General features: G+C 42.2%; 1 protein-coding gene across 1 annotated transcript in view; it reads right to left on the bottom strand.

Moving 5' to 3' along the window:
• Positions 1 to 1,537: 1,537 nt before the first annotated feature.
• The window catches only part of MAL2 (mal, T cell differentiation protein 2), a 29,278-nt gene continuing 17,015 nt past the window's right edge, over positions 1,538 to 13,800 (bottom strand). The window contains exons 3-4 of the mRNA XM_040494300.1: positions 6,625 to 6,780; positions 1,538 to 3,802 (exon numbers count right to left, since the gene is read on the bottom strand). Of these exons, the coding sequence (XP_040350234.1) occupies positions 3,731 to 3,802; positions 6,625 to 6,780 (228 nt within the window). The 3' untranslated portion in view covers positions 1,538 to 3,730. The remainder of the gene's footprint in view (positions 3,803 to 6,624; positions 6,781 to 13,800) is intronic.

The following is a 13,800-nucleotide window of genomic DNA, read 5'->3' as shown; positions in this document are numbered from 1 at the left end:
AGCAAAAACCCAAAGAGGGTGAGGGAACAAGTCATGCAAGTTAATTGAGAGAAGAATGCTCCAGAGAAAGCAACTAGTCTTGACCTACTGCCCAGGGCACAGTTAGTACTCTCTCAAAAAGCCAAACTTTCAGAGCATTAAACAAAATACATACATGTTTTAAAGATGATCACGTCCCCTTAACTCTGGACCCGTCCCCCATGAATCTATTCCATTGCCACCTGACACTGGCTCACTCAATGACAAACCTGAAGCATCATGATGTTAGAACCTTCGTGACGATGGCTCAGAATTCCAGATTCTGGCAAATGCAGAGGTGCAAATTCAGAGTTTACGTATGAAGATCGAATGGGGGGTCTCAGACTAGAGACCCTCCCGATGTCAGCTCCAGGGCCGATCAGGAAGCCAGGCCAATTCAGGAAAGAGCTGACTCTTGATGTAAGAGTCAATGAGGAGCTGACAACGTTGATGTAAGGCAGCGGAGGAGACCGAAGCCCCGCAGTCCATGCCAGAATTAACGGACTAGAGAAACAGGCAGTCAAGCACTCTGGGGACCTTTGCAGACCAAAGCTGCCTAACCTTTCCCTTATATGGCAGGTTTGGCCTAAATTCTTACAGCTAAACTCATGAGTCCTTGGTTATGACAAAAAAAGTTCTAAAAGATGGCATCTAACACAATTAAACATTCTGCTAAAAACTTCTTTAGGGGAAAAAAGGGTCATATATATATATATATATATATGTATCATATATTTTACACATCATATATATATATATATATATATATATATATATACATATTCATACGTAAAATCTTGAACTGAGGGATGCACAGCCATTGAGTGCCTGAAATTTGGAGCCAGACTACTAGGGTCCAAAGGCCAGCTTTCCCTCTTGGTAGGCACATGACCCTGGGTGCTCCGTAGGTCTGTTTTAGTTCCCTCATCTTTTTTCTTTTTTTAATTTTTTTAGGTTAATGTATTTATTTCGAGAGAAAGAGAGCACGAGCAGAGGAGGGGCGGAGAGACAGAGACAGAGAATCTCAAGCAGGCTCCACGTTGTCAGCGCAGAGCCTGATGTGGGGCTAGACCTCACAAACCGTGAGATCATGGCCTGAACCAAAATTAGGAGTCGGACACTTAACCGGCTGAGCCACCCAGGTGCCCCAGTTCCCTCATCTTTAAGAGGAGATATTATCTACTTCACAGAGTGGTCATGATGAAGATGATGAGCGATATTTGAAAAAATGCTTAGAGCGCTGCCTGGAATATATTAAGCACTATATAAATGCTTTTAAAATAAAATAGAGCATAATTTTAACTTCCTTTAAAATATGACTTCCAAAGACTTACCTCTTTGACCTTCATCAAAGAAAAAAGGCTCACTGACATTTCCTGAGAGACCATCTTTTACATAGAAAGGTTTAAAGCAGAATTGTTATATGGTATGAGTCCAGAAATTCCAAATCTGTCAAGTTTATATCAAACCTTTAACTGAGTTTCAAAGTGAATTGTATAAAAAATAGATGACCAAAAAAGATTAGCAAATGAATACTTTATTAGAGTCATAACACTTATAAAATAAATTTCTTTTCATCATGGAGTTACCAGATTTTAAAACCAACCAATACGTTCTCATTTCTACAGCAAATATAAAGAATTCTCAAATACCATAATTTTTGTTCAAGTGCTTTGTCACTCAATTCACAAACCCAGAACACGATTAATCTACAAATATAACTATTCACAGTCAGATGAGTTTTAGGCTTGGTTCTTAATGATCTAGAAGCAATCCATTTACAAAAATGCCACCAAAGCCATTTCATGAAATCATTTAATTTAATGCCACCAAGCATGAACCTGTTATACTTTGGAAACAAAAATAAAATCTCACAACTAAATCTAGCAGACTAACTTTAAACGATTCCAACTTGCATGGACTATATATCCTTATGGCACATTTATGACTTTGTAATATACAATTCATAATACAGGTTTAAGTGTGTGGTATGGTGCTAGAAAAAACATGGAAGTCAGGTCATAAGACTGATTTCTTCTTGCCACATATTGAAACACGTCTTTATATCACAAACCAAACTCTAAGAAGATTCTTCTTTTTGGAGATGATTATATAAATAGCATCTGATCACTGAGCATTGATCATGTTACTCATTCAAGACTGTTCTATGTCCATGAAATCTACCAGCATAACTTATACATGGCACTCTTAGGGGATGATTCAGCCACAGAAGCAAAGGGCTGAAGGTTTAGCACTATCAAAAGCCTTCTTTTCCTGGAGGCAGCCCTCCTGGGGCAGGACAAAAGTACCCCACTTGGATGTGTCATGGGAGTGGGATCTAACTCTTACCTGTTTTCCCATTCAAGCCATTTTGGCACTTGCCACAACCAGGATACCTCTAACAGATGCATTCAAATATTTTCTGTGCAATTCAGTCAGAGACAAGTTTTTATGATGGCTATTGTTTTAAAATGGATTCTGTACATCTGTCACCAATGCAAACCAACATAAATGTCGGGGCTACTATTAAAACACATAAGAAGTTACAACTTTAAGTTATATTTAGTATTCTACTGAAATTTAACCCAAAGTAATGTAAAAGAATGAGAAGTAAAAAGTTAACTCTTCAGGGAGTTCTATTTGGTAGAGCTTCACATATCCACACATGAATATTCCCATGTTCATGCACAGGGACAAACAGCTGTATTCTGAAGCATAAATAAATCCAAAGTAAGACAGAAGCAGAAGAGACCAGTTCCAGGAGTGGTGAAGGGTCTCTGGGGATCTCATTGGAAGGATGCCGGATGACAGGTTTGCTCAGTTGTTAAGAGACCCTTGGTCAGATTAGGCCACTAGGATTTAGTTCATAAATTACTTTTTCTTGTATCCAAGACTCTGCTTGAATTAGCTTGAGCAACCATCCACCACCTCAAGGGTAAGCACTTGACCATCAACACAAAGGTGATATGATTATTGCATAATGAGGCTAAATATTATGTGGCTTATCTAGTTTTATAGCTTTCAGGATCAGTTCAATAAAATACATAACATAGAACTAAGGTTTTACACCAGAGGTCGTCAAACCGTAACTCACAGCCCACAGGCCAAATCCAGCTTGCTGCCTGTTTTTGCGAATAAAGTTTTGTTGGAACCCAGGCACGCTCATTCACTGATGTGTGGTCTATGGCTGCTTTCACAAAGTAACAGCAAGGCTGAGTCGCTGCAACACAGACTGTATGGTCCACAAAGCCTAAAATATTTACCATCTGGACTTTTACAGAAAAATGGTGCCAATCTCTGTTTTACGCTAAAAAGACAGAATTCAGTGGGAAGACTATTTAAAATGTGTCTTTTTTCTTTTTATGAAATTTTAGTTACCTAGTAAAATTAAGGTTTAGGTGACTCAATAAGCAAACAAAAGATATACCTCTTTTTCATGAACAATATCGGTATATTTTATGGATATAAGGGAAAATTTTCTTAAAAAAGGAAAGAGGCAGATGTAAAATTAAAGGCCACTTCTCTGTTTATCATCATAATAAAATTAAAATTCCATCCATGCAACGAACCAAAACTTGTCCTTAGGTGCTCTCTCTATATAAACAAGTTGCTTTTGGAATGTTATTACATTTGGACAAAATGGTATCCAAATTGATCAGACACGTAACGTAGACAAATGAAACCAACACAGACTGTTAGTTTCTAAGGAGTGTCACGGTCGCCATCTTCTCAACGCCAGACCCAAACTGCAACCATAACAGGCTGTCGTCACAAAGGCAAAAATCTAAGAAAAAGGAAACAAAAGCTCACATCAGATTTATAACACTGACTTTAACTTTAGAAAAACCCACTCATCCCAAGGAACAACTATCTGAAGACTGAAGTACCTAAAGATACTTCAACACTTACGGAAATGGTTTATATTCATTCATCTTTTTGATGATTGTACTACCATCTAATCCCCTCACATCATTAACCCTTCCTTTCAACATTCTAGCCCCTAATAATATTTTTGTTTGTGGACAGGCCTAGCTTTAACGTTTGTTCACATGCTGGACTCACTTGTTAAGTATTTATGAAACTCTCAATACCGTATTCAAAAATTCGCTGCGAGGTGTCTATTCACACAGTGATCTCATGGCCAAGAAAAGTGCAAGTATGAGAAATGGAGGATATACAAAATCCTACCGGTGACAGTGGAAAGGGATTTTAGAAGTAAACAAAGAAAACCCATAGAAATGAATCAACGGATTCATTTGGCGTGGGAGATACTTCTGAAACCCACACTGAACTCTGAATTACTGTCCTTACTATTTGACAAGGATTTCTTTAGCAACAGCTACGTGTACATCAGTGCATTTGGTGCATATGAACAAACAGTAGCTATTCTCCTCATGCTTTTTGAATTCATGATCCATAGAAAACAATAAGACAAAGCAATTAAATGTGATAAAACATTATGACTTAGTGCAGCAATCCTTTACCAGAAAACTCCAGCTCTGAGAGGGAATATCGGATTCACCTACAGAACGTGACCATTCTCTAATTGCCACTCTGCTACTCTCCCCAGCCGCCTTCTGCTGGTTGTCTCTCTGATGCATCTCTAATCTAGACATCGTCTACTGAATGAGAATGACCACTGTTGATATCTATTGTTAACAAAAATGAATTTTCCTCTCTCAGGTATACTGAAATAAAAAATAAAGTGAGGGACTCAATATAGTGTTACAAAAGAACAAATCATACATTTAGGTATGATTAAAACTGAGAAACTAAAGGTTTACTTCTATGAGAACATATGGATGAGCTGCTATGTAATGTAGAAGGAAAGCATGTAGAGGTTTACTAAGGCAGCTTCCCTTAGGCACAGAGAGAGGGAAGGATAACAGGGACAAAGTCACAGAAGAGCGTCAGCCACAATGGAACCACAACATGGCAACACTGAAAACTGGGCTCCTGGGACAAAGGAACGTTAGTGAGAAATTAATGACATGGATCATCAAGTCCTTGAGCACCTGCTACTCTTACGAAAGTAGGATCTTAAGGCAACTATAAACAGACCAATTTGGTGCTAGTACAAGGATCTGGCAGGTAGTGCGAAGACAGCCTGCAGCACTAAAAAGGAGGGGATGGAAGTAGTAAAGGAAAATTCTGTGAGAATTGAGGACGAATAGGAAGGACACCTGGTAGGAAAAAAGTCAACTCCAAGGCCCTGAACTTTTCTTCACTTTATAAAATTGTTAAAAGTCCAGTGGCTTTCTAGCTGTGGTCTTTGGTAATAAGGATCTCATGAAAGTGCCTCAGAGATGATGAGGCCGACAGAGGTGGCTTAAGAGAAGGAAGGACGTCTTCTCCCAATCCAACTAGAGCATCTGGGCTCTTGCCTTCTATATTCATTGGGTTTTCAGTAAGGTTTCACTAAGTGAGACAGTTTCACTTCCTATAAAAGAAAGTATAAAAACACTGATCTAAACTATAAGCCTGTCAAAGCTGGAGCCATGCTCCTTTCTGTTGCAATCTATAATCAGTCTAATCATTGGAGATGCTCAATGAATTCTGACAAATTGTAACAGAGGCTTGAGAACCCGGGGGATGATAGGAGGTCTTAGAATCATCACAGCTCTCCCCTTTGAAACCCAGACTCTAGACCTGTGCTGTTCAATAGGACGGCCACAGCCACATGTGGCTGTTCAAACTGAAGTGTAAATTAATTAAAATGAATGGATTAATTGGATTAATTAGTGGCCACTATATCAAATAGTGCATACACAGAACATTTCTACCATTTTAGTAAGTGCTGCCGGACAGCGCTGCTCCAGAGAGATTTTAATGACCACATGGGGAGTCCTGGGATGTCTGTATGTGCTGTCTGCATAGAAGAGTAAAACTTGAGGGTCACTAACTTGCTATATAGTCATATTAAATATCGGCACATTTCAGGGAGTAAGTTGGATTTCTGACATTTTCAAGATTATAAAAACAGAAATAATATGTCTTCAAATTCCCCATATCAACACAAAACAACAAACTCACTTAAGTATTATGAATTAAGGAAGATAAAAAAAAGATCAAAATATTTCTCCACGGCATGTATTTCATCGGTCATCTATCGTACTGGCTGGCGTATTCACCCCCTCACTCACGGGGACTTTCCCCAGTGGCAGGAACTGCACCTTGTTCATCCCTGTCCCCAAAACCCAGCAAATTACCTACCTCGTGCTAGGCTCTCCATAAATATTCACTGAATTCAAAGGAATTACAATTATAATTAAGATGAATTACCATGTCTGGAGTTACAGGAAGTAAAAAGCACAAGGAATTCTTTTCACAAAGTAGACTTGGTTGTACCATGCCAGCCACAACCATGACTGGCTGTCATCTTACACGAACGTCAGCCTCTGTGCTTCAACGTCATTGTTTACAAAACAAAGGGTAACAGCAGTACTTTGCCCAGCAGGTTATTACATAGATACTTAGCTAGTATATGTTTAATGCCAATGGCTATTATTAGAGAAAACTACTGCTGCCTGAGGAGCTTCTGGGAGACCATGACAGCAAACGCAGGGCAGGGGTGGGTGCTGGTAACGGGGACTCCTCGACACTCACTGTGGCTGCTACGTTTATGTTATACTGGTTATCACTCAAGAGTGGCTGCACAGCCATGGTCACATTGCAATGCAGGTCATGCAGGGATGTGGCTGCTGCCTCCAGTAAAAAGGCTCCAAAGTAGAAGACGAACACGGTAAAATGATACGCAAAATCCTGAAAGAGAAAAAAAAAAAAAAGACAGCTACAATTAAAAGTAGTACTTTTTTCCCCCCTGTTCCTTATTTCAGTTGATGAGGTTTAGGTTCAGGAAGGTTAGAACATGTAGTCAATCCTTCACCATACTCACCATTTGCTTTGGCTGCTTGAGCAACGTCAAGCTATCAAAATCCAAAGGAAAATCAACCGACTCACCATAATCGGTAGTGGCAAACCTTCTGCTACACTAAATTTTCCAGTAAAATATGTAATTTCAGCATAGAGTAAGGTGCCACAGAGATCAATATTAACATAAAAAAGGAATAACGTATGCTGTTCTTAAAATTCAAGTAAAACAACATTTCAATTACACCTTGTTTGAAGCATCTGGGTGGCTCAGTCCGTTAAGCATCCGACTCTTGGTTTTGGCTCAGGTCATGATCTCACGGTTTGTGAGTTTGAGCCCCCGACCGGGCTCTGTGCTGACAGTGCAGAGCCTGCTTGGAATTCTCTCTCCCTCTCTCTCTCTGTCCCTCCCCCACTCACGCACACACTCTCTCTTTCAAAATAAAGAATAAACTTAAAAAATTACACCTTGTTCTTATAGTTACTAGATAATAATATTACTGTAGTACATTATACTACATATATTATGTAGTAATATACACACATTTATAATTAAGTCTTTTATTTCTGAGCAATTATGATTTTCATCCACGAGACTGTCACCTCATACACTGAAAAATGCAGACGACCTACGACATCACAGAATTCAATAACGTATCTCCTGATATTCTAAAAAAGCAAATATTATATCATAGGCTTCTACAAAAAGTACAGAACTTCTCATAGAAAAGTTAATTGTCATCAGGTGATTTCGTATATTGCTGGCATTGTGAGGCGCGACTCTACTGGAATTCACATCGTCTTACGTGAACTGATGACATCCATCAACACACTGCTGTGTGTGTCTGTCAGCAGCTCCCAGATACCAGGTACTTTACACTCATTATCATCCATCCTTACAACTACCATTTACTATTCCCATTTTACAAACAAGTAATTTTTTGTTTTTTTAATTAACTAAATGTTCTTTAAAAACAATTTTTTTAATGTTTATTTATTTTTGAGAGAGAGAGAGACAGAGACAGAGAGACAGACAGACAGCGCATAAGCAGGGGCGGGGCAGAGAGAGAGGGAGACACAGAATCCGAAGCAGGCTCCAGGCTCTGAGTTGTCAGCACAGAGACTGACACGGCACTCGAACCCTCGAACTGTGAGATCATGACCCAAGCCCAAGTCTGATGCTCAACCATCTGAGCCATCCAGGCACCCCTAATTAAATAACTGTTCTAAAATCATACAAAGATGAACTTCTGAAAGGAGAACTCAAAGCCACATAAGTCTGTCTGGTTCCAAAGTCCACTTTCTCTCCTCTATCACATGGTCTATTACTGATACAGCAACGTTACAGAGAAAGAACACAGCTCTGCCTTGGTAAATGCCCATTCAGCAAACAAAATTATCCATAGGAATTGTTCTTACCCTGCCTAGAATAATAAGGAAAAGTTAACTCATCAGGAGTGAGAATTAAAGGTACACGCTAAAAATGCTTTCTACTGAACACCTAATTCATAAGCTAACTCACCAGTGCCTTCAAAAGTTTTTAAAAAAAAAATTTTTTTTAACGTTTATTTTTTTTGGGACAGAGAGAGACAGAGCATGAACGGGGGAGGGGCAGAGAGAGAGGGAGACACAGAATCAGAAACATGCTCCAGGCTCTGAGCCATCAGCCCAGAGCCCGACGCGGGGCTCGAACTCACGGACCGCGAGATCGCGACCTGGCTGAAGTCGGACGCCTAACCGACTGCGCCACCCAGGCGCCCCAAAAGTTTTAAGAACAGTGTTACACACTGACCATGTGTTTAGTCCAGAGGAGAAATGCTCAGATATATGTAGTTATTCAACAATGTTAATTGATGGAAGTCCACATGTGACTACTTTTAGGGATTAAAAATAATAGAGCTGGATCCCAATTAGTAACAAAGATTGAGAGGATATGTTTGAGATCATTAGGCACTCAACTAATTAACTGCGGTGGATCCTCAGGAGCAGCTCATGTTACCTTGAAGAGGCGAGGAGTTAGGTGACATGGGCCTGCCACTCTTGGTCTGATGAGGCCTTTATCATCTTCACCAACCTCATCTCCTGCCACCCTCACATCTCTGAATATCGGCCACTTCGGCCTCAAGGTGGTGGCCTTTGGTGCCAGAAAGCACTCTATGCCTCAAGGCTGATGCTCCTTACACACAGTATTGTGTGGCTGGAGAGACTCTTCCCACAACCAATTACCACTTGCACCCTTCCCCACCTCCCACCAACTTTCTATTCTTGTCTAATTTTACCTTCTCCCTCCTTTTCAGGAGTATCGGAATTGCCCTGTGGTAAAGGCTTCCCTGTCCAACCCTTTTCCTTCCCTCTTCATCTTTCATGGTGTTAACCATCCAGTAAATTTCGTGCACTCCTAACTCTGTTTGGCTTAGGCCATGCTGTCCAGCTACCCATATTATTCTAGGGCCACATGTACCCTAAGGTGTTGGAGGAAAAGAATTGAATTCATGGCAACACTGGAGAGAAAATCACCACACAGGCGCTTGGAGTTCTAGAGTCAGGCAGGTAACCTGCAGTAAGGGGTTACATGTCTTTGTAAAGCAAGTTGCTCCTGATGTTCTACGGGGCCCACGTGGAGAAGGAGCATTTTGACTTGAGACACCAAGGACTAAGTATTCAGAACGTCCCGCCATGAACGGAATTTTGTCAAACTACCACCCAGTAAGTCAAACAGGTCAACAGCAATCCTTAAGATGGGGTGGCACATCGGAGATCAATCTGAGCCGGGCTAGAGGGCACATCAGGTGCTAGCCTGAACCCCCAATCACCTACCACAATGGAACTGTCCCCCTTCCTCACTCACTTGTGGCCACATGAAGGAGGGGTTCCCTTATGTCTAGCTGAAGGAGAAAGAAAACACCTGTGCTTCTTTATGGTGGCATGATTCGTGGCTACAAGGTGACAAGGGACAGTGGCTGTATCATATGTGCACTGTAGCCACAGTCAGGGTTGGCTTTGAAAGACAGTGGTTAGGGAATATTTTCCTAATGGGTTGAACTGTGAATGGTGCATTATGCCATGTACTTTGTTTGGAAAACAAAGTGGCCCAGAGTGAGGATACATAGACTCATGGTCAGTGGTAATGGTCAGGGCCCTGGGAGAATAAAAGACTGAAAGTTCTGCAACATGGTGATGCCCACCAGCAGCATCCAGGCATGGAATGACACACAGAAAAAATGGCCCAGCCAGTTGATGCAAGCCAGGCTTTGTCACCAGCCACCTGATTACTGGCATTATGGGCCCAAGAGCAGAATGACCATAGTTGGGAGAAGGAGGCTATGTAACGCCCAGTAGCATTGACTTCCAATCGCCAAAGCTGATTTAGTTACTGCCTCTTCTGAATGTTGAACCTGCCAACAGCAGAGACTAACTCTGAGACTTTGATATAGCACAATCCTTACCTGGTAGCAAATTGATGAAACTGGGCTCCTAGCTTCCTGGAAGGCATATGGCTTTATTCTCATAAATCAAACACTCATTTTGAGTTTGTATTAGCTATTCCTTTCCTGAAAGCCTCAGCCACCACCACTATACAGGGACTTATAGAATGCCTGATTCACACACATCTAGTCAACAGAGCATGTGACCAAAGGACCAACTTCTCAGCAGAGGAAGAGTGGGAATGGGCCCATGACCATGAGTTGTGTCATAGTGCACCATTTAGAAGCTGCTGGCCTGAGAGCATGACGGAATGACTGGCTAAAGGCACAGTTTGGAGAACGTGTGGCCATCTTTTGGGATGCGGTAGGTATAGGGCACATGAGTTTTCTACATGGTGTTATATCCCCACTGAAAGAACGGGAAACGAGGGGTAGAAGCAGGAATTTCTCCACTTACTATTACTCCCAATAACCTGATGACTTTGTGATTGCTACCCCTGCGACTCTGAGCTCTGCATGTCCAGAGGCCCTGGTCCCCCAAAGGGTATACTCCTGCTGGAGGATACAGCAAGGGTCCCACTGAGCTATAAGCTATGCTGCCTGCCTATGAATTTGGGGAACAAAAGGCAAGAGAAGGAATCACCATCCTGACAAGGGTAGCTTGCCCGTATCATCAAGGGAAGGGAAGGCTGCAGATACATAGGAGGGCAGTGCATGTGGAACTCAGGTGATCTTGCTCTTGGAACTCTCATGCCCGGTTGGGACTAAAAATGGACAGCTGCAGCAAAACAAGGATATGGTTACCAGGGGCTCACCCACCCTCAGGAAGGAGGGTTTGGATGACACCGCCAGGTAAACCACCGAGACCAGCAGACCTGAGTGTCGAGCAAGGGCAGTAAGACGGCTCGTGGAGGAGGGAGATGATGAGCACCGGTTGTGGCCCTGAGACCAACGCCAGTTAGAGGGGCTGTGCTTTGTCCATCTGGCCTAAGTGCTCACTCGGGAAGAGAACCTTGGAGGAGCAGTTCCTCGGACACAGAGAAGTGGGTCCACCGGTGCAAGAAGTGGACAGTAGCCTCTAATCACGCACTGCACGCATTCCCCGTTAAGAAAGAACCTGGCATTAGCTGACAGCTCCGCCTTCAGTGGGTTGGGGACCTACTGCTGTGTTTCAGCCAATGCCACATTCCTCCTGGCAGCCCCCAGCTAATGATGCTCCAGTGGGGATGCTGGGTGCCTGGCCACTTTTGCCCAATACAAGACTTTTGAAGGAAGGACTGTGCTCTTCAGCTTCTCGTTCTCAGCCAATCTACATCCCACTCTAAGACTTTCCTGCTTTGTCCTACTTCCTTGCCCATTACCTTTGACAGGTGTTATCTCTTCCCCTCCTTCTAAAAAAAAATTTTTTTTTGCACTTTTAAATCCATCTTACAGTCCGCTTCCCAGTGGACCCGAGATGACAGATATGTTCTTCTAGTACCCTGAGCATTCCCTGCTTGGCCATTAACATCATTTGGATTAATGCATCAATCGTGTAATCATTTCTTTAATGCCACTGCCTGCTACAACAAACTCTGAGAGCCACTGCAGGCCTGTCTTGTTCACCACTCTATTGCTCGGGTCTAGGATAGGGCCAGACACATATTAGGTGCCACTGGAGAGCCACGCCCATGTTTATATTCGGCCATCCTCGTCATCTTATTCCAACTGCTGTTCTGTGTGGAACGTGTGCAAGAAGGTCTTCCACACGTTTTGCTCGTTCTGGACAACGCAGATTGTTTATGCAAAACCAGTGGTTCTCAAAGGTAAGCATGCCTCAGAATCATCTGAAAAGCTTGTTAAAACACAAACTATGGGGCCCCACCTTCTGAGTTCCTGACTCAGTAGGTCTGGGTAGGATGGGAGAGTTTACATTCTACCAAGTTCCCAGGTTGACGCTGCTGCGGCTGGTCAGGGACCACCCTTTGGGAACCACCTGTCCTGAGTCCTTGGCACGTCCCCATCAGCAGATGGCCCCGTCCTCTTTGAGTCTGCTTCGCATACCCTTGCTCTCCTGCCAAACTTTCCAATATTCATACACCCCAGAGTGCCGCCCACTTGTCTTCACCTTTTGCTCAGGTAAATGGCCTCAAGCATAGCTTGATTTTTTTCAGCAACAAATGACACCCCCCCCCCATATTCTTATCTTAAGCCCATGTTTTGCTCCACACTTCAAGGTGAAATTTTTACTAGTTAAAAAAAAAGCTACATCATAAATAGGGGAATCCTGGTTTCTGCAACGGCAGCATGAAAAGGGGTGATGGCCACACAGAGCCTCAGCTTTCTCATCTGAAAAAATGAGAAAATGGTGTCCCATAGGAATCGACCTAAAGATCAAATAAGTAAATGAAGTGTCAGGACAGAAAATACAGATCAAGACATTCACAGTATTAAGTGATGTCCATAATGGGCAAATGTGGGTCAATTGTGTTGGGGGAATAAAGTGAATTTGTTTAATTGTACAGGACTTCTTTTTGTAGCTTTTATTTTCCTAAAATATATCTTTCCTTCACACCCCTCCTCTCCAAAAGTGGAAAATAAGTATGGTATCTCTTGTTTAAAGTTAGGCAGAATGGTGTTATTTCCTCTACACACACACACACACACACACACACACACACACACACACGCACACACACAGAGTACAGAAAAACCATTTCAAAATGAAAACCTGCTTCTTTTCTCAGAATAGGGCAAGTTTTTCACATTTAATATACGTTATTCCATATATTACATATTATATTTTTATTTCATCATTTATACCAAAGCTAGAAAGCTTGGGGAAAAATACTGAGGACATCTACCACCACAATCTCATGATCAACAACAGTTAGAAGCTATGAATATTTTAGTCAATATCCCACAACAAATACTTTTAGAAAATAAATTCTTCATCAAAATGTATTTCTGCTTCCTTTGTGCATTGTATGCAGGTAGCATTAAACTGTCACCACTGGGGGAAATGATTATCTTTTGAGCAGTTAATGTCTAACAGTTCCAGAACACAGCAATTAAAAGTTGTTACCATCTGGTGGCAACTCCCACAGTACGTTTGGCTCAAAACTCTTTCTGGCTAGGAGTACACAACATAGGTTACGAAACCCACCAAAAGCAGCCATGTGGTCAAAAAATGACTGATTATGTAGAAAATCACACAAGAGGAGAAACAAAAGGGGCCCTCTGGAAGCATGGCAAGGGTTTAAGTCTGCTCCTTGAAGGCGTGAGCCAGGTCTTGTAAAACGTGGCTGCCGTCACCAGGCTGCGCAGTGACCCCGCTGCACCGTGTGCTGTGTGTGGCCACCACCATTCCCTCCCTCAGAGTGGACGGCCGCAGCTAAGGAAACCACAGGATACACTGTGCAGGGGGCCATGCAACAGACTGGGAGGTCCTCCAATTTCAACGGCCTCTTCCATAAAGTGGTTTAATTAGGAAAAACAAAAAACCAAA

Source organism: Herpailurus yagouaroundi, unplaced genomic scaffold (genome assembly GCF_014898765.1).
Source record: "Herpailurus yagouaroundi ecotype Mexico unplaced genomic scaffold, PumYag 186, whole genome shotgun sequence".
NCBI classification, from domain to species: Eukaryota; Metazoa; Chordata; class Mammalia; order Carnivora; family Felidae; genus Herpailurus; species Herpailurus yagouaroundi.
The sequence above is the reverse complement of the archived record's forward strand: the minus strand, read 5'-3'. Positions and strand labels throughout refer to the sequence as shown.